General features: G+C 43.3%; 1 protein-coding gene across 1 annotated transcript in view; it reads left to right on the forward strand.

The window, feature by feature from the left end:
* Positions 1-22,138, forward strand: part of EMC2 (ER membrane protein complex subunit 2) — a 123,932-nt gene that overhangs the window by 12,979 nt on the left and 88,815 nt on the right. The window contains exon 3 of the mRNA XM_073632153.1: positions 18,296-18,409. Coding sequence (XP_073488254.1) covers positions 18,296-18,409 — 114 coding nt within the window. The remainder of the gene's footprint in view (positions 1-18,295; positions 18,410-22,138) is intronic.

A 22,138-nucleotide genomic window follows, 5' to 3' on the forward strand; every position in this document is an offset into this window, starting at 1 on the left:
CTCTACCTTCAGTGATCAGGCTGCACATTCTTAACTTTGTTGATAAGCTGCACAGATATTTGTATATCTGCACTTCACTTTCTCCACATTTTATTATGTAACAGCCTTATTCCAAAATGGATTCAATTCATTATTTTACTCAAAATTCAACAAACAATACCCCATAATGACAATGTGAAAGAAGTTTGTTTGATATCTTTGCAAATTTATTAAGAAGTAAAAAAAAATCACATGTACACAGCCTTTGCCGTGACACTCAAAATTGAGCTCAGGTGCATCCTGTTTCCACTGACCATCCTTGAGATGTTTCTCCAACTTGATTAGAGTCCACCTGTGGTAAATTCAGTTGATTGGAAAGTCACACACCTGTCTATATAAGGTCCCACAGTTAACAGCGCATGTCAGAGCACAAACCAAGCCATGAAGTCCATGAAATTGTCTGTAGACTTCCAAGACAGTGGCCTCCATCCGTAAATGGAAGAAGTATGGAAAAACCAAGACTCTTCCTAGAGCGGGCCGCCCGGCCAACCTGAGCGTTCGGGGGAGAAGGACCTTAGGGAGATGACCAAAAACCTGATGGTCACTCTGACAGAGCTCCAGCATTTCTCTGTGGAGAGAGGAGAACCTTCCAGAAGAACAACCATCTCTGCAGCACTCCACCAATCGGGCCTGTATGGTAGAATGGAAGCCACTCCTTAGTAAAAGGCAAGTGACAGCCTGCCTGGAGTTTGCCAAAAGGCACCTGAAGGACTCTCGGACCATGAGAAACAGAATTCTCTGGTCTGATGAAACAAAGATTGAACTCTTTTTGGCCTGAATGGCAAGTGTCATGTCTGGTGGAAACCAGGCACCGCTCATCACCTCGCCAATACCATCCCTATAGTGAAGCATGGTGGTGGCAGCATCATGCTGTGGGCATGTTTTTTTCAGCGGCAGGAACTGGGAGCCTAGTCAGGATCGAGGGAAAGATTAATGCAGCAATGTACAGAGACATCCTTGATGAAAAATTGCTCCAGAGCGCTCTGGACCTCAGACTGGGGCGAAGGTTCAACAAGACAACGACTTAAGCACACAGCCAAGATAACAAAGGAGTGTCTGCGGTACAACTTTGTGAATTTCCTTGAGTCTCCCAGCCAGAGCTCAGACTTGAACCCGGTTGAACATCTTTGGAGAGATCTGAAAATGGCTGTGCACCAACGCTCCCGATCCAACCGGATGGAGCTTGAGAGGTCCTGCAAAGAAGAATGGGAGAAACTGCCCAACAATAGGTGTGCCAAGCTTGAAGCATCATACTCCAATTGGCTGTAATTGGTGCCAAAGGTGCTTCAACAAAGTATTGAGCAAAGGCTGTGAATACTAATGTACATGTGATTTTTTTTTTTTTTTCATTTTTAATACATTTGCAAAGATTTCAAACAAACTTCTTTCACATTGTCATTATGGGGTATTTTTTGTAGAATTTTGAGGAAAATAATTAATTGAATCCATTTTGAAAAAAGGCTGTAACAACAAAATGTGGAAAAAGTGAAGCGATGTGTATACTTTCCGGATGCACTGTAGGTTATGACCCTGGATGAAGCCTGAACAAAAATAAAGGCATTGTCAGGGGCTGTACTGTGGTCTCTGTGGGTGATGTTTAAGTGGTTGTAGTTCTCAGGCATGAAATATGAACAAAGCATATCCCTCTATCGTGTTTACTTGTCTCAATTGACTGTATTAAGTGTAATTTCTGTCTGCTGCTTCGTTCCTCTGCTATCAGCATGAATCGCTTATGACAAGTTTTCTTGACACCAAGAGAAAATAGGTGACAGGGAAGGGAGCTCCAGCTGATTGAAAGCCTTAGCTCTGTTCTTGTGTGCTGTGTGAAGGTGGGGGATCCCTCCCCTCCAATCAGCTCTCAGACCTCTCCTCACTGAGCTCTGTGGAGTGTAACTTCAGCTCTCTTCCCCCTTTTTTCTGAAATCTCAAACCTGCTTTATAAATTCTGGGCTTTGAATGGATGTAGAGAAGACTGCAGAAAGACAGATACATCTTGTATAGTAGGATTCATTTAATCTCTGTATCATCTGAGGCCAGTCACTTCACTGGGTATATGTAAAGGGATTACAACCACTTATAACTGAAAGTACTGCATGTACACAGATGCTGTTTTTTACCTGCAGGTATAAAGTATGTGAAACTTCAGGGATGGACAGCACTGATGGATGGTTGGCTCAATGATGTCACATGTTGATGGAGAGATCCTCAACCCTGTGTGAGCTTTGAGTACAGTAAAATGAATAGGTACATGTCTGCACACCAAATCGGTACATGTAGCAATAAAGAAGAGTGGGTGCTAAGTGCTAAATATCCTTCCTCAGGGTCTCCCAAGGACAGCGTTGAGCCTTGAAACCTTGTATACAGGGACCTCATTTATCTTCTAGCATTTGAAGAAAGGGGGGGGGGGGAATGCGGGACTTTATATGAATCATGCAGCCAAGGAGATAACAACACGGCAGGGTGTTTCTGGTGGGTAATACATAATTAATAAGAGCCACATATGTTACATAATAGCACGCTGCAAAAAATATATAAAGTAAATAGAGTTTATTCCCTAGAAATTATTAAAATATTAATTAAATTGGTACACTCCAATAAGCCTAGCATAAGTAATATTGATGAATCGGTACACTCCAATGACCCTCCCGGCTGGCATCCGGCCTCCCATGTTTGCACCCAGATCCACTGCTGGTCGGTAGGTATGATTGGATACATAAATATATCTCCATCGTTTCCATCTTCATGTTTAGATGGATTTATTATAACTACCCCTATATCACTGTAATTTTTATTTTTAATTCTAAATATTATTGTTATAGACTCCTGCCTTTCTTCTGCTCCTGATGAGTGGCGTTCAGCCACGAAACGCGTCAAGCTATTAGATGCCTTTCTTAATACAATTCAAGATTACCATCTTATCAATATTACTTATGCTAGGCTTATTGGAGTGTACCGATTTAATTAATATTTTAATAATTTTTTACCATGGAGATACATGTCAATGAGTTTGGTTTTTATCCCTGCCTACAATATGAACTTGCATATTACCATGTTATGCTATTATGATGTTATCAATCTGTATGAAATACACTCTATTTACCTTCTATTTTTTTTTTTGCAGCATGCTATTATGTAACATATGTGGTTCTTATTAATTATGTATTACCCACCAGACACACCCTGCCTTGTTATCTCCTTGGCTGCATCGTATAAAGTCCCACATTCTCTCCCCCCCCCCCCCTTTCTTCATATACTAGGGATGGAGGCATTTGTTCTAGTTGTTCAAAGTCTCATATAAATTGTTTCCTTTTTATTATCTTCTAGCTTTGTCTGTGAGTACCTCTGGTAACTCCTTTTTCCACTATACCATATGTAGACCATATTTTTCACATGTGTACATATATTATGGTGCACCTAATTTGTACCTTTCTGGCACTGCTTCATACTTTTGTATAGCTTAGCATTCTCGTACTGGATACTAATCCCTTTTCTCTCTGCTAAAAAAAGATGGAAAGGCACATAAACTCGCCTTTCAATTGTTGCCTTCCAGCTTCCTTTATTTTGCTGCATACAGTTTGCAATTTAATCTCGATGGAAATGCCTATTTTTTTTTTTTTCAAGCGGTCATGTTATTGTAAAGCTCTGGCAAGTGTGTCTGTGTGGATGATAACCGATAAATGTGTAGTGCTAATAGGAACGGTCGCTAGATGATGAGATGAGGTACAGAGTTTCTGATCATACATAAATACATTCCCCCATGGAGGGGTGGCGCTATGACCAGGGGTGTTTCACGCCCTGAAACTTTCGGGATCTACGAGTTGTAGTGCCGCTCCCCACTCGGAATGAATGTGGAGTGGGACATTAATGCCTTTATTAATGAGTCATAATGCAACGCAGGATGTATTACAGCATAGAAATATCTGGGTTCTTTAACATTTTAACATGTCAAGTAGGGGTGCACTGAATGGGTTTTTTGGTGCCGATACTGAAAATGAAAAATACACTAGGCCGAATACCGATACCCAAAATCACCGATACCGAATATTATTTTTAAAAAAATATTTTTATACAGGAGATGGTCAGAGACTGGGGACATGGTACAGGAGATGGTCAGAGACTGGGGACATGGTACAGGAGATGGTCAGAGACTGGGGACATGGTACAGGAGATGGTCAGAGACTGGGGACATGGTACAGGAGATGGTCAGAGACTGGGGACATGGTGCAGGAGATGGTCAGAGACTGGGGACATGGTGCAGGAGATGATCAGAGACTGGGGACATGGTGCAGGAGATGGTCAGAGACTGGGGACATGGTGCAGGAGATGGTCAGAGACTGGGGACATGGTGCAGGAGATGGTCAGAGACTGGGGACATGGTACAGGAGATCAATGCCGCCTCACCAGTGCCCGTCAGATACAGCCTGCCTGTGTCCCCAGCGCAGCCAGCCTGTGCAGGGGAAGAGGGGAGAGCCGCCGCCTGGTTGATTAGAGCACCGGGAACATAACAGCTTTCATTTCAATAGCTGTGTGTTCCCCGCTGCGCGCCATCACATACATCCCCTCCTCTTTGTCCGGGCACTTTGATAGACAGATCACCTGTCCAATCCTGGGACGGGTGATCTGTCTATCAAAGTTCTCCAGACAAGGGGGAGGGGCTGTATGCGACGGCGCACGGCAGGGAACACACAGCTATTGAAATGAAAGCTGTTATGTTCCCAGTGCTCTAATCAACCGGACGGCTCTCCTCTCTCTTCTGCACTATAGGACACCCCCTTAATGGGCGGCAACAGGGGCGGAGCCCCGCCCCATTTTCGGCTTCATTATCGGCCATTTTTCTTTTTCGGCAAATTGCGGTGCATCCCTAGTGTCAATAATTTTTTTTTTTTTTCCTAAATGTTATTCATACTTGTACAAATTTATTATATTCATGTATTACCCCAGTTGGAGCATCAACCCTGTGGTGGCATGTTGAGAGATTTTGTAATTTTTTTACATGGGTTTTTTTATAGAGTTGCTTCGCTATTTTAACTTTCTATTTCCTTTCTTCCCCAAAAGACAGGATGGTTTCACTACCATATGATTTGTCAGCGATGTTCCGGCCAATGATGATGTAGACCCAGGGGTTGCTCTATAGCGAAGCTTGGCCCGCAGTTGTCCGCGTGTCTTGGATTGATGACGCGGCAACTTGTGGTCTGACGCTCGTGATTGAGTGAGATTGGGCTTGCACGTGTTACTGACATCCCCTCTAATTGACACTGGCTGTCTGACAGTGAGGCCTGGCCCACATATACTAACGTCATAGAAGGGCGGGCAGATGGGTCTGTGCGTGTATTGATCCATTTCTCATAATGAGGCTTGAGCCGCACATGCCGACGCCATCTTGCCCAACAGGAAGTGAACGCAGTGTCGCACTGCATTGCAAATGCATCACAGGTTTGTGTCTCGTTATTGGGATCACATTAGCTATATAAACACAGTGACCATGGCAGGCCTACACCCTAGATCAGTGATGGCGAACCTTGGCACCCCAGATATTTTGGAACTACATTCCCATGATGCTCATGCACTCTGCAGTGTAGTTGAGCATCATGGGAAATGTAGTTCCAGAACATCTGGGGTGCCAAGGTTCACAATCACTGCCTTAGATGATGTCTCTTTAGACGAAATGCGTCGGTACGAGCCTTGCTGATGCCATTGCGTTACTCTTCAGTCATTTTTACAAGCTCTTTTATATCTGCTCAAATGTGAATGTTTCCAATTTTTAATAAATACTCTTTTGTAGAACTTACACTATGTAGAACTCTGTTTCATTTTTGGTTGCATTTTGTGAGCTTATGGGAAAGATTCGGCTAACCTCCCTCTGAGATCATTTATCTACCGGAACTATTTGAAGGACGGTGTGACCACCATTCACTCGTGTCAGTGGCTTCAGACGTAGATGTTCTTATCTACTGGTGTGTTTTCACCACAAGCCTTGATGACTCATCAGGCGTATGTCCTTTTCTGATAGTTCTGGCAAGCCTTCTTAATGTTGGTGGTGGCTATGTCCCATATCTACTCTTCTCACTTTTCCTCCTATTGATGTCCCAAGGAGGTCATCTACTCACCTGGATTAATACAAATACCCCAGTCTTCATCTGTGGACTTTGTGTTTTTTTTACTTTTTCACATTCATCACGTTGTGGTTTTATTGAGTTTATCACTATAATTTATGTGTTTACACATGTATCATTTATATGTGTATGTAAATAGTTTATATATTTTTTTAAATTTTCACATCACTTAGTACGGTCTCATCTAGCGACCGTTCTTATTAGCGCTGCACATTTATCTGTTATTATCCACTTGCAACTGTCTTTTGCTGTGCTGGCTGCTGTTCAATGTTTGAAGTGACAGCCCGGTATTTTCCTCTTTCACATAAGTGTGTCTGTGGCAGGTGGGAGTTAACTGTTTCAGGACTCTGGTAGGGTGACCTTGCTGCTCTAAGCATTCCGCGCCATGACCAGCCTTGCACAGACGGACACCATTGCTGGAGCTTTGTGGTCAAATGACCACTTTGGAAAAGATGGCAAAAAAAAAAAAAAGGTATCTACATTGAGAGAGATTTTTTTTTACCAACTTTATGAAATAAACATGGAGGCAACACGTGAAAGGTGGGTTATTGCATAGACTTCCCTTCTAATGTACATAACTTCATAACTTTAGGCGTGCTGGTCCCGTGTCTCCTGTTTTATTGAGCTTTGATCAAAAGACTCCAAACTTTCAAAGAGATTGAACAGATTGATAGGGGAGCAAAGGAAAGGTGACCATGCAGCTGGGGTGGAGGACAATAAAACAGATCTGCTAGAGGCACAACAAGAGTTTCCCAGCTACTCGTTCTTGTTACAGCGTGAACACTTGAAAATAGGACTAAAATTGTAAAGGTATTATAAAGGATAATGTATCGACCTACTAAAATAACTGAAAAGCATAGAAGTTAGTGACTTTAAATTCCGTAATTGGTTAAAACATGCTCGATCCGAAGATCTCTTGCTTCATTGCTGACTTCTAGTAGCCTTATAACATTGTGCTGGGGGGGGGGGGGGCGGCGTCGTCGACCCGATGAATCTAATTATTGTAACTAGATAAAATGTTCCATCTCAGAAAAAAATTTGATACAGATGTGTTTTTTTTTTTTTCTTACAAATAGTTTATTTGGTTAATACTATAAATATGTATCTGTAAGGCCCCTTTCACATGGGGTGGACTCTGCCAGCTCAGTGAGGAATCTGTCCGCTGATCCCTGCTGAACAGACGGGTGGCTTGTCCATGCCTGCTCTGCTTATGCAGAGTGGACACAGACCTCTGTCCTCTATGGGTGGTCGGATGTAAACTGACCACATGTTTGTTTACACCCAATGGCCATCTGATCCAATCCACTATACGGAGGGGTAACTGATTCCCATCCATCTGTTTTTAGCAGATAAGATCAGACCTGTTGTCAGCAGCAGTCAACGGACACATGTCCATAGAGGGCAATGGATGTTCTGATTGGGTTTGCCTCAAAAACTGATAGGCGGACCTGATCAGTCCACCTGTGTGAAAGGGGCCTTATACAAAGATTTTTAACTTCTTTACCATTTTTTATTCCTCAAAATCTCCGGTGGTGTAAAAGGGACAGGTTGGTGCATGCAGAAAGGACATGGGTTGTAGGGTTTGTTTTATTTTGTTTTGTATAGGATAAGGGTCAACCTGACTCAGACCTCACCTATCCCCTTCCTTTCGTAATTTGTGCCCACATTGTGCCTGTGTTTTGGACTCTACATTGGTGCTATAAACCACAATTGAAATTGTGGTGCAAGCAAATGCTAATGCACCATCCACATGAGTTAGCCTTTACCCCCTCTGGGTAAATGTAAAGATATGCTTGTGTAGCATAGCTAGTTCATAAAATGTTTGTAAGAAGTTTATAAAAATCCCATAGGGAAGGTGCTGTACTTCAGTAGACAGCTCTACCTGAGGCCGGAACAAAACTCGAAACTACAAAAAAGGAACACGAGGGGACACCAGCTAAGTTCAGCAGCAATGGGTTTATTACAATTTAAAAAGCCAAATGCAAACCTCACAAAAATATAAAATCAAAGAGCTTATCTGCATCCATGCTACATGGAAGCCGTCCACCAGAAGAGCCACCTTTGACAGCAAAGAGTGTGTAGTCAGTGAGGAAACCAAGTTCAGTGTTCCAGGAGGTAAGGAGAGCCACTTTGGGACACAAGGCAGGATGTGATGTCACACCTGGGGCGGCGGGCTGGTTGCTATGGTGACGCATTTCAGAACTCCTATTGGTTCCTTTCTCAAACCATTCCAAAACTGCCTTGTGTCCTGCAGTGGCTCTCACATCCTGGAGCATTGGACTTGGTTTCCTCACTGACTACATGCTATTTGCCGTCACAAATGGCTCTTCTGGTGGACAGATTCCATCCAATGTGGCATGGCTATAGATAAGCTCTTTGATTTTATATTTCTGTGAGGTTTGCATTTGGCTTTTAAATCATAATAAACCCATTGATGCTGCACTTAGCTGGCGCCTCCTTGTGTTCCTTTTTTACATTGATGCTATGCAGACCAGGGGGGTGAAAGAATCATTCCTTATCCCTACAGGTGCCTATTGCTGCTATTTTTTTATGTGTATATAAAGTAGAGCCAACATTTATATACAAGTGGTTGTGGGAGATTTAAGTGGTTCTAAAGCCTAAATTTTTTTTACCCAAATGCATTCCTTGCATTAAAGTGGTTGTAAAGTCAGAAGGTTTTTATTATCTTAATGCATTCTATGCATTAACCACTTTCCACTTGACCACAATACTGGGCACTTTTCCACCTTCCTGCCCAGGCCAATTTTCAGCTTTCAGCGCTGTCACACTTTGAATGACAATTGCGCGGTCATACAACACTGTACCCAAACAACATTTTCTAAATGTGTTCCCACAAATAGAGCTTTCTTTTGGTGGTATTTGATCACCTCTGGGATTTTTGCTTGCTAAACAAATAAAAGTTACGAAACTTTGCAAATAAGTTTTCTCCTTTTACTGATGGGCATCGATGAGGCGGCACTGGTGGGCACACATAGGTGGCTCTGATGGGCACACATAGGTGACACTGATGGGCACACATAGGTGACACTGATGGGCACACATAGGTGACACTGATGGGCACACATAGGTGACACTGATGGGCACACATAGGTGACACTGATGGGCACACATAGGTGACACTGATGGGCACACATAGGTGACACTGATGGGCACACATAGGTGGCACTGATGGGCACACATAGGTGGCACTGATGGGCACACATAGGTGGCACTGATGGGAACTGAAAGGCAGCACTGATGGGAACTGAAAGGCAGCACTGATGGGAACTGAAAGGCAGCACTGATGGGAACTGAAAGGCAGCACTGATGGGAACTGAAAGGCAGCACTGATGGGAACTGAAAGGCAGCACTGATGGGAACTGAAAGGCAGCACTGATGGGAACTGAAAGGCAGCACTGATGGGAACTGAAAGGCAGCACTGATGGGAACTGAAAGGCAGCACTGATGGATGGTACTGATGGGCATCACTGATTGGCAGGCATTAGTGTTTAGCACTGGCTTCAATTATGGGCACTGATTGGCATCCCTGGTGGCCATGGGTGGCATACCTGGTGGTCTAGTGTGGGCATCCTGGGGGGGGCTACGCTGTCAGTCAGCACAGCGCCCCCCCCCCCCCCCCTCAAGGAAGCAACCGATCGGCTCTCCTCTACTCGCGTCTGTCAGACGTGAGTGACGAAAAGCTGATACACGGCTTTTCCTGTTTACATTGTGATCAGCCGTGATTGGACATGGCTGATCACATGGTAAAGAGTCTCAGTCAGAGACAAAGTCACTCTTTACCTAGATTGGAGTTGCGGTGTTTTAGACTGACATGCCGCACCACCGATCGCCACTTGCCGGCTAGTTATCCTGATCACGTCATATGACATCCAATCAGGATAACAGAACCACTTTGCCGCCATCATTTTGCTATATGGCGGGCGGCAAGTGGTTAAGATAAAAAAACCTTTTGTGTGAAGCATGTCCCCCCTAATAGACACCCTCATCCCCCCCTAACACTTACTTGAGCCCCCTCTCTGTCCAGCGATGTCCACGAATCCCTCGGCTGTCCAAGACTCTCCCTCCTGATTGCCTGAGACACAGCAGTGGCGCCATTGGCTCCCATTGCTGTCAAAGTCAGTTAGCCAATCAGGAAAAAGAGGGGACGAAGCCGAACCACAGCTCCATGTCTGAATAGACACATGGAGATACAGCTCAGCTTGGGTGCCCCCATAGCAAGCTGTTTACTGTGGGGGCAGGAGGGAGGGGCCAGGAGCACAGAAGAGGCCCCTGAGAAGAGGAGGATCCAGGCTGCTCTGTGCAAAACCAACTGCAGAGGAGCTAAGTATAACATGTTTGTTGTTTCTATAGAAAAAAAAAAACGAGAATTTACAATCGTTTTAAGGTGAAAAAAATTTAGGCATCAGCATCCCCCCCTACTTTTTCTATATAGGGGATAGACTTTATTTGAATTCTCCTGCTTGTTATCAGTATCCTGGTTGGTGTCGGCTATACTTTGCTATTAAAATTCTTTATCCTTTTTATGTCACAGAAATTGATGGGAAATCGAATATTTTGGTTTGCTACCAAAATAAGAGATGATGCTATATTATTATACAGGATATATATAGCGCCAACAGTTTGCACAGCGCTTTACAACATGAGGGCAGACAGTACAATACAATTATAATACAATTCAATACGGGGGGAATGAGAGGGCCCTGCTCATTAGAGCTTACAATCTAAGAGGGAGGGTGAAGTGATACAAAAGGTGATAACTGTGGGGGATGGGCTGATTATGAGCATAATTCATTCCAGGAGAATGCTTGTAATTCATAGCACTCGTATATCAAAGCGAGTTTCCCCATAGAAAATAATGTAAACTCAGATAATCCGTGCCACAGTCACTGCTTGTCTATGCAGTACCGCATGTGGCCATAGGTGTGGGGGCATCGGAGACTCTCGGGAACGGAGTGTTTCTGTGCGTCTCCGGGGCCCTCGCACCTCTGGCCAAATGCGGTACTGCACACCCCAGCGGCTTGAATCCTGCTCGTCTAGCGAGACAACGCTAGCAAAGAGATTTAGAATTAAAAAAAAAAAATAGCTTGTATTATGAAACGCTCATAAACCGCGTTACTCGCAATCCGAGGTTTTACTGTACAGTTGTTAGGTGGGGGCAGGATAGGCATAGTAGGAGATGGATCCTGGAGGTGAACATGGGAGGAGATAACAAGGGAGCTACAGAGCAGAAGGTCTTGGGAGGAACGAAGAGAATGATTTGGTTGGTATTTTGAGACTAGGTTAGTGATTTAGCTGGGGGCTGAATTGTGGATGGCTTTGTAAGTTAGTATTTTGAATTTAATTAGTTAGGTGAGTGGAAGCACTCTATTCAGAGAGGAGTAGCTGGGGGGTATATCTTTAGTGGGAGCGCCTGTTCAAGAATAAGCTAAGTGGTATATTACCCTAATCTTGTAAAGGTACGATATCTTCTTGATCCCTGTTTTCTGCAAGTACACAAAATTACCTGTTGATATGGATAGAAATTCAGTGTCCATGTTAGTTTCTGTTCATTGAACTGAAACAAGCAGTCACTGCCGGTTGCCCACATTTGGCATGCCAGTGTTCTGTCGAAATGGCCAACTCATCAAAATTTCCAACTATGTCACTTCAGGTGACTCCCCAGCAGCAGATTTCGATGAGTTGGCTCTACTGGCAATGCACACGCCTGCACCGATAGAATAACAGAAACCCCTGGCAGCTGCTGAAGAATTTGACGATTTACCAATCACCGCAGTGCGCATGCGCAAGGTACATCGCTAACCTTTTTTGAAAACTCGTTCTCCAACAGCTGCCCAGGGGTTTTCTATTATTCTGTTGGGTGCATGCGTTTACATGGCCAATAGAGCCAACTTGTTGAAATCTGCTGCTGGAGAGTCACCGGAAGTGACGTAGATGGAGATTTTGACGAGTTGGCTTTTTCGAAAAGAACACCGGAGACCAAAGCTTGGTGACGAAACCAGCTGGTGGAGGGCCCTGCTTGATCCTGGGACAGATGAGTATCTCATTATTAAAAATCAGCAGCTACAGTTTGATTTTTTTCAAAATATATTAAATATTTATGTAATATATATTAATATATTTTTTTTAATATATGACTGAATAACTTTTTTTTTTGCTATGTGCTTTGTAAGCCTAGCTAGTCTTATAAAGCAGGTAGCATCATGGGACAAAGCAATTGTCTTCTGGGGGTCAGAACACACAAAAAAATGAAGTAAGGCCTGTTTCACATGGGCTTCAGCTTATATAAGAACATAGCTTTCAGCAAGTCTTCAAATTCTATTTGAAAATGTTATACCCAGATCTTATGGGAGTGCTGATTGTCACTTTAAATAAACTGCTAGCAGGCTTCAGCTGGCTTTCAACAAGCTTTAAAGAGGAAGTAAACCTTCAGCAAAAAAACGAAAAAACAAAAAACCCTGCAAGACAAAGGCATAATTAGCTAGTATGCATAGCATACTAGCTAATTATGTATTACTTACCTCAGATCGAAGCCCCTGCATCGGTCCACGTCTCCCCCTCCGACCGCCGACATGTTGTCCCAGAATGACTTCCGGGTATCACGGCTCCGGCGCTGTGATTAGCTGGAGCCGCGATGACGTCACTCCGCGCATGCGTGCCGGAACGGCACAGTACAGCTGAAGCAACGGCATATAGCGCCATTGCTTCAGTTGTCTTAAGTGCGCTTGTGCCGCTTGACGTCAGCACATGCAAATACAGGGATATCTCCTAAACCGTGCAGGTTTAGGAGATATCCTTGTTAGCTACAGGTAAGCCTTAATATAGGCTACCTGTAACATAAAGTCGTAAACAAGGGTTTACAACCACTTTAAGTAAGGTTGAAGCCTGCTAGCAGCTTGTTAAAAGTGACAATCAGCACTCCCATTAAAATCTGTTCAACATTTACAAACGTGGAACTGAAGGGGGCTTTAAAAGCTTCAACAAAGCTGGCTGAAAGCTCTACAAATGCTTTGTCAAAGTTTGCTGTACCCACTGCTCTTATAGAAGATGAAGCCCGTGTGAAACAGGCCTGAGAGCTCTTCTTTAAGCTAAGCTGCTTTGTTCTGATGGTATTCTACATTTTGTAGAAGTGGACCAAGTGTATTTTTTTAAAAAAAGAAGACAAAAGTATTTTTGCACTGACTCATTATACTCTTTCATAATATAAAACTTTCAGCTAACACCTCTTCTTAACTTGTCCAGTGCAGATGTTTCAGAAGACAAACACCCCATGTAAAGTCCACTGACTAGTATAAAGTGTCAGAGAGCTATGTGTTAGAACATACTATTTTTTTTATTTATTTTTTTTCTAGCTATTCCTGGGAGAAATAATACTTATAAAAGTCTTTTTTCCGGAATTAGCAGAATGGCTAATTCCACATTTGGGTGACAAATGTTAGAAGTGAACCCAGCCACGTGATGGCGTATCCTCCTCCTGCCATAGTTTACACTGGTGTGGGGATGTCCGCGAGCGCCAAGTTATCGGTAGGTAGGGAAAGTTGGCCGCTCATCGTGTTTTTCGATGCCTTTGACCCTTGCCAGATTTTCAGATGTATTGACGCTCGCTGATACTTAGACTTCTCGGTTATAATTTCCAGGGGTCTGTATGTGAAGAAGTGCTTGTTCTTAGCCGGCTTTGTAGGAAATACTACCCAAGAGTGGTTTTTGGTCAGGTTTAAAAACTCCATGTAAAAACACTGACAGCTTTATGAGAGATATGAGATTGCTCCTGGCAAGTGAAGCCCTTGTCGGGGTTGTTAGTCTGATGTTCTGTGTACACATGGAAAATCATTTTCTCTCTACTCGGTCATATTTTAGATGGATTCTCGGTGTCTCGCTAATCTCGCCTTTCATCATGCTCTGCAACGTGCAATGAATTCTTTTTATCCTTTTGTGGCTTTTTCACAAGATGTTTCCATTGATTTCATGGAAGAAATCGGGTTTGTGCGTCCATCTCAGCTTTCTGTTCAGCAAGGGGTCTTAAGGCTCAAACTCTTCTAATTTATTTCTGAAATGTAGTCAAGCTTCATATAGATTAATAAACGTGCCTCCTTTTTTTTTTTACTCTGCTGCTCCGCAAAGGTTCACAGTCCCTGAGCTGTCAGTGCATAGCGGATTTGTACCACGGCTCTCACATACAAGTTCTCTTGCGGTCCGACATGCTCCATTCCCAAAAACAAAAATGTAATATACTGTAGCTCACCAGTCCTTGGGTGTGGTGGTTGCATTTTTCTGTTTTTTTTTTTTTTTCCTTTAGACCCCTTTCACGCGGTTTTTAAGCGTTTTAGCGCTAAAAATGGCGCTTCTGTAAAATACCTCCTATTCATTGCAATGGGTGCTTTCACACCCGGGCGGTGCACTTGCAGGACGTTAGAAAAAGTCCTGCAGCATCTTTGGGGTGGTTTGGGAGTACTGTATACAGCGCTCCGAAAATGCCCCTGCCTATTGCAATAAATGGGCAGCGCTTCTTTGGGGTTAAAAGCGCCCCGCTAGTGGCCAAAAAGTGGTGCAAAAGCGCCGATTAAATAGCGAAAAAGCGTTGCTAAAACTAGCGCAGCTTTACCAATAACGGCCGGCGCTTTCAGTGTAAAAGCAGCCTTTTCAACTGGTAATTATGCAAATGACACACTTCCTGTCTGTTCATGTCTACGCTTTTACCCTCCGCTGTATCTATGGGGGCAGCCATGATTGTCACACAGGCTGGACTTCAAACCTGCCTGCTTTTGTTCTCCATTACCATTACATGGTGGATTCATGGGAATTAGTAATTTACACAAGAAAGATGAGGATGCTTGTGCTTTCTTTTCCCTTCACAGGAAGGGACAAGGTGGGCTGCATTTCTGACAAGATCAACCAGGTATTTTATGATCTTGCTGAAAAGTGAGATTAATGCAGCCACTACAGCCAAGGACTGGTAAGCTGCTATATATTTAAAAAAAGTTTGGGATTTGAAAAATAATAAACATTTATGCTTACCTAGGTGGATAAAGCATCGATCCGATGCTGCATATGTCCCCCGCCGTTTCTGTAGTGAAAACTGAGCGATCAAACACTCAGTGTTTCCCCTCCGCTCTGAGCAGAGAGCCGTGACTGTCAGTGGCTCTCCCCCTTGCCAGTGCTCACTGGAGCACTAGACTGTGGAGGGTGCTGGAGGGGCTGGCTCCGGCTCTCGCTGGTCATTGACACTCTGCATTAGAGTTGCACGATTAATCATTAAGAATCGAGATTGTGATTCTTTCCCCCTCGTGGTCTTTTTTTTTTTTTTTTTTTACAGCGGCCAGCTTGAAGCTGTCAAAAAAAAAAAAAAAAAAAACAGGCAGTCTGCCAAGCTTCACAACATTCCTTAGCAGCTGAGCTAACTATAAACATTGTAATATTTTGTTCTTTAGATCAAAGGAATGGACTTCTGTCTGTAAGTGAGGGAAGTTTAACCACTTAAAAGACTAGTGCCCCGTACACACGGTCGGATTTTCCGATGGAAAATGTCCGATCGGAGCGTGTTGTCGGAAATTCCGACCATGTGTGGGCTCCATCGGACATTTTCCATCGGATTTTCCGACACACAAAGTTTGAGAGCAGGAGATAAAATTTTCCGACAACAAAATCCGTTGTCGGAAATTCCGATCGTGTGTACACAAATCCGACGGACAAAGTTCCACGCATGCTCAGAATAAATAAAGAGATGAAAGCTATTGGCCACTGCCCCGTTTATAGTCCCGACGTACATGTTTTACGTCACCGCGTTCAGAACGATCGGATTTTCCGACAACTTTGTGTGACCGTGTGTATGCAAGACAAGTTTGAGCCAACATCCGTCGGAAAAAATCCTAGGATTTTGTTGTCGGAATGTCTGAACAAAGTGCGACCGTGTGTACGGGGCATAACCCTTTTTCTGACACTTGTTGGTTTCAAGTTAAAATCATTATTTTTTGCTAGAAAATTACTTGGAACCCCCAAACATTATATATATTTTTAGCAGAGACCCTAGAGAAAAAATGGTGATGCAATATTTTATGTCACACTGTATTTGTGCAGCGGTCTTTCAAATTTATGGGGAAAAGAAATACACTTTAATGAATTAAAAAAAAAAAAACAACTTAACAGTAAAGTTAGCCCAATTGTTTTGTATAATGTGAAAGATGATGTTACACTGCGAGAATCGTGATCTTTATTCTAAGCGAAAAAAATTGTGATTCAAATTTTTCCCAGAATTGTGCAGCTCTACTCTGCATGTGGATGCTTTTCTTACTTGCTTTGTCAATGAGATTCCATCTTTCAGGGGATTCTGTATGAAGCCTTAGGTGCTGTCCCATTCATAGATATATTGTCTATACGTAAACTTCTATTTGTGGAGCTATTCCAGATTATATAACCTCATGCACATGGGCATAAAAAAGCCATTTTTAGAGACTTTTTCATTTTAATGCAGCTCTATATCAGCCAACTTGTCAGTACAACGTAGCATTTAGGTTCTTATTTTAGAGCAGCATTCAGAGGCAAAAAAAAAATGCCCTTAACCGAAGAGAAGCTAACTGGCATAGAAAGCTAATAGAAGCTAACTGGTAAAAAAATGGCATCTGAACCTGTGTTTTTGTGATTTGTAATGCTTTTTTGAGATTTCGGGCAAAATCGCAGCGATTATGCTGCGTTCTCAGAATGCCCAGGTGTGAATGGAGCTTTAGTCCTGGTTCACACTGATGCACATCTTATGTGGATCGGATGCGATCTAAAAGGCATAGATTTGCATGTCTTCTGAAAATACATGGTTTTCTATGAAGGACAATCTCCTCTTTTGCGGTGCGATTTCGTACTGATTAAAAAAAAAAAAGGTGTCCTGTGCGAGTTTGGAGCGATTTGTTCCAAACTTGAACAGCAAAGAATATAGTGGCATTCTGAGATGACTTTCGGGTAGAAGTGGCTGGAAGCCCTCGTTCACACTGAACACGGTTTTGAAATCGTGTGAGTTCAGCACCATTTCAAACCCGCATTTCAGTGCTAATTCAGGAGCGATTTGAAAGACCTCTGGTTCTTGCACAGATGTCTATTGAAATCGCCCCCCCCGAAGTCGACAAAAGTAGTGCAGGAACAACTTTTTGGAAATCTGTGCAGTGCCGCAAAGTCGGCGTTGCACCAGTTGGGACAGCTGTTGCCGGCAATAGGCTGCAATTTGACATGTCAAATCACGCCGATATGCACGGGGGCGAAGGCAGACTTGCAGAGAAGTGGCTGGAGGGCAGGCTGGCAGAGAAGTGGCTGGAGGGCAGGCTGGCAGAGAAGTGGCTGGAGGGCAGGCTGGCAGAGAAGTGGCTGGAGGGCAGGCTGGCAGAGAAGTGGCTGGAGGGCAGGCTGGCAGAGAAGTGGCTGGAGGGCAGGCTGGCAGAGAAGTGGCTGGAGGGCAGGCTGGCAGAGAAGTGGCTGGAGGGCAGGCTGGCAGAGAAGTGGCTGGAGGGCAGGCTGGCAGAGAAGTGGCTGGACTGCATTTCTAGCATATGAAGGCAGATTGGAAATCACAACAGTATTAAATTTGCACTGAACACAAAGATATTCACAATCGCATCTCTGAATCGCATCGGAATCACACCTGAGCCGCTGAGCAACTACCTTTTGACAATCACAGTGAAAACTGACACTGCATAAAGTTAAAAAATAAATAAAAAACATGCCCAGAACTGCATGTCCTAGGTGTTGGCGATTATGATTTGTGCAAAACAGGGCTGTATTCTGTGGCATTGCTGTGTAAGCTCCAGACTGGATGGAAATACAAATCTTGTCACAGGTAAAGCAGCTCCTATATATTTATTCCATCTGTGTATTTTGCCTGGCGTCTCTGCTTTATAGATGCATCTTTACCCTAAAAGACTGCAATATAAAAGTAATGGATACATTGTAATGTGTGTCAGTCTCGGCTGTAATTATTCTCGACATATGTGTTTGTGTTATCATGAGATTATTTACAATTATATAATCTAAGGATACATTTTACAAAACTCTGCACATCTATAAATCGCACTAGATTTCATTTTTTGTACTTCATTTTGACCAGGCTGCCATATAATATGCTCAACATCTGACATTACCTTTTCCAGAAATGCGTGACAAAATGAAGACTTGGCGGGAGGAGAACTACAGGAACAGTGAACACATCATTGAAGTCGGTGAAGAGTTGCTGAACGAGCACGCTTCCAAACTCGGAGACGATAGTAAGTTTATTATACACATCAATTTCAGTTCAGCGAGGGGCTGGCGTTACTAACACCTGTTCTCCCGTAATATCCCCAGCGAGACCCTATCATTCCAATTGGTGTCGGGAGAAGTTTATATGTGCTTGTGAGAGGCTCAGGGCTTTACATTCTCTAATAAAAACTGTGTTTCTCATTACTTTCTGTGGCTGCGGATCTTTCCATCTGCTGGCAAAAATGATGAAATGTACAGTTCCTTTTTTTTTTTTTTTTTAACTATCATGGAAACCTGCCGCCTTTGTCTACATTTTATATATAGACAACCCATGTATTTGCAAATTCATCTTCCACTTAGTGGAACTCCAGCCAAGATATTACATTTTGTATAGACTGGAGAGGGGATTATTAGTCATATTTTGATTGCTGCCCGTGTCCCCATTGAGGGGATTTTGCTTTCCTTTTTGCCCTGGTCACACCCAAGTCTATGGCTGTGGATTGGACATCCTGTTTCCCATCTCTTGAGTGAATCTTTTTGTGTAGCATCCACTGGAGGACCATTGACACTGTTACTAACACATAATAATTTCACCAAAGGAATAAATCCATATTAAATTCAAGAGAGAGGAGTCTGGAAGTTCAGCTTTCAGCAGCACCCTGGATGGTAATGGTATAGGAAATAAGGGGATATATTTCAAGTGTACGCCCAGGATTGTAGTACTGTGAGCTCATGACGGTGAGGCATGCGTCCTCTGTTGGTCACCTATATGGAAATTGGAGGACCTGGACTAGTGCAATGTATTCAGCTGTATTGTACATGAACTCGTCGCACTGCTGTACTCTGCAGGATTCACTCATTATGATCTTCTTGCTTGCCGCTGCAATTACAGGCACCTTTTGAAGCACGTTCCTCTTTTGACAAGATGGTGGGGCCAAATCCTGCTTTCTGAACCCCGCTTTGTGAGTCTTATAGACGCACAGAGCAGGGCTCAGAAGCGAGCACGCATGAGTGACCCCCATAGCAAGCAGCTTGCTATGGGGGCAGTCAGCAGGGGGGAGGAGCTAGCAGCACAAGTGGGGGACCTGAGAAGAGGAGGATCAGGTTGTTTTGTCCAAAACCACTACACAAAGCAGGTAAGTATAACATGTTTGGTATTTTACCAAAAAAAAAAAAAAAAAACAAAATTTTACAATCACTTTAAATTAAACAGGTGTTTGAACACATCGCCGTATGCCCGTGCGCTTTCTACTTTTCCATCTTTTCTTCTGAGCAATAGAAAGTGCAGCAACACACATGAATCCTGCATTTCAATAAACTTTATTCATCAAGTTCCACACACAAACTCTCAGATTAAAGGAAGCCATTCACTATGTTAAAGGCTTAAATCCAGTTTATTAAACTCTCCATTGTACAAACTGTACCACCTGGTATGTACAAGGGCTAACACATTTTACTCTGTCTACTCAGAGTAAGTTACAAATGGAGTGCAATGTGTTGGAGATTGTACATAACAGGTGGTGTATTCTCTACGATGGAGAGTTTAATAAACTGGTATTTAAGGCTTTTACGTGATGAGCGGCTTCCCTTCCTCTTCAAGAGATTGTGTGTGGAACTTGTGGAGTGGCCAGTAACAGTTGGGAGCCGGCTCGCCAAGTTGGAGGATTGGTAAAGAATAGTGCCTGTAGCAGAACACTACCTCCTTTTTGATCATGATTGTTTAGACACACCTTGCCAAGATCTTTTTGCTCTGATTCCTTGATCCCTCCATTAGGTGAAATGCATTAGTGAGGAGTTTCTTGGCAAGTTTTCTTCTAAACCACCCAAATGAATTTAGTTGTTTGTTTTTGTTTTTTTTTTGAACACCGGACATGTGATGTGTTGCTGCACCTCTTATTGGGACACAACTATAGGAGATAGGAGTTAAGACAAGCCAATTTGCTAAATTAGGGGAGTTTCAACTGTTTTGTACTAAATCAGTTCTACATTTACTGTATGTACAAAGGTGCCATCTTCAGTGCCTACCTCCAATTCTGTGGTGAGGGGTAATCTCCTGGTAAGTACATTTATTTTGGTAATGCCTGTCCAAAAAGAGAATTTCCTCTTCATTTAGGAAGGTTCCCTGGTACTTACTAATGTATCTTTGGGACAGAAAGTGAATGAATATTTCCCCCAATGGGGGAGGTTTAAACTCTTTCCTCCCCTACTTAAAACAGATATGTTCTAATGCCCTCAACAGGAGTGCCAATTTAAGTAAATTAGTTTAGGCACGTAATTAAAGTGATACTAAAGGTAATTAAACAAAATCAAAAAACAATATGTTGTACTGTGCAATAGTTATGCATAGAGCAGCCCCGATCCTCCTCTTCTTGGGTCACCTGCCGCCACTCTTTGCTCCCCCCTGCTGAGTGCCCCCATAGTAAGTCACTGGCTATGGGAGCACTCATGTGTACTTGCCCTTAAGCCTGCCCCCCTCCCTCCTCACTGACTGTGATTGGCTGCTGTCTCTGAGCCAATGAGGAGCCAAAGAACATGGATAGCAGCTGCTCTCAGGCACATCGCTGAATCGAGATTGGGCTCAGATATTGTAACTATTAGGGGGGCTGGGTGGGAGAGAAGCTGCATGCTTCAGCGTTTACAATGACTTTAAAACTTTCAAAGTGTGGGGAAAATTGTTTGGGGCAGTGAACTTGTTAGAATTGGAGTAGCAAGATAGAGTGCCTGGTGAGAGAAGAGAAGATGGTTTTCGGAGTAATATAAAAAAAAAAAAAAAAAAAAGGCAGAACTGAAGTGGTGAAAGTACTGCTTGCTTTCTGAAGTCAAACTTGCTGGACTTGTCTGTCATTGCAGAGGTTGCCAATCATGGAAAGGGGACGTTATCCAGCTCACTAACTGACCAGAGGTTGGGGTGGGCATTATTAGTATTCAGAATTTATATAGCGCCAACAGTTTTATGCAGCGCTTTACAATATAAAAGTGAGACAATACAGTTACAATACAGTAAAATACAAGAGGGTTAAAAGGGTCCTGCTCAGAAGAGCTTACAATCTAATAGGGTGGGGCAGGTTGTACAAAAGGTTGTAACTGGGTGGAATGAGCTGATGAAAGTGGTAAAAGATTAGTTGGAGGCTTGATAGGCTTCCCAGAAGAGATGAGTTTTCAGGGATCGCCTGAAGGCAGCCAGAGTAGGAGATAGCCGGCCAGATCGAGGTAGAGAGTTCTAGAGGATGGGAGAGGCTCTAGTGAAGTCCTGGAGATAAGTATGGGAGGAGGAGATAAGGGAGCTTGAGAGCAAGGAGGTCTTGAATGGAGCAGTGAGGATGGTTTATGTGATATTTAGAGACATGATTGGTAATGTAGATCGGGGTGGAGTTGTGAATGGCTTTGTATGTTGTAGTTTGTATTTTGAATTCAATTTGCTGGGTGACCTGAAGCCAATGTAGGGATTGGCGGAGAGGGGTGGCGGACATTAAGCAGTTGGTAAGGTAGATGAGTCTGGCAGCGGCATTCATGATAGACTCAAGAGGGAAAAGCCTATGGAGAGGTAGGTCTATAGAAGGGAGTTGCAAATGTCATGGCGAGCGATAACAAGGGAGTGAATGAGTAGCTTGGTGGTTTCGTTAAAAAGGGACATATTTTAGAGATGTTATGGAAGTGAAGCATACAAGCTTTTGACAATTGAATTTGACCTGTCCTTTCATCCCCAGAGTCTAGGTTAACATCTAGTACCCTGGCGTGAGGGGTGGGGGGATTGA

This window comes from Aquarana catesbeiana, linkage group LG05 (assembly GCF_042186555.1).
Source record: "Aquarana catesbeiana isolate 2022-GZ linkage group LG05, ASM4218655v1, whole genome shotgun sequence".
NCBI lineage: Eukaryota > Metazoa > Chordata > Amphibia > Anura > Ranidae > Aquarana > Aquarana catesbeiana.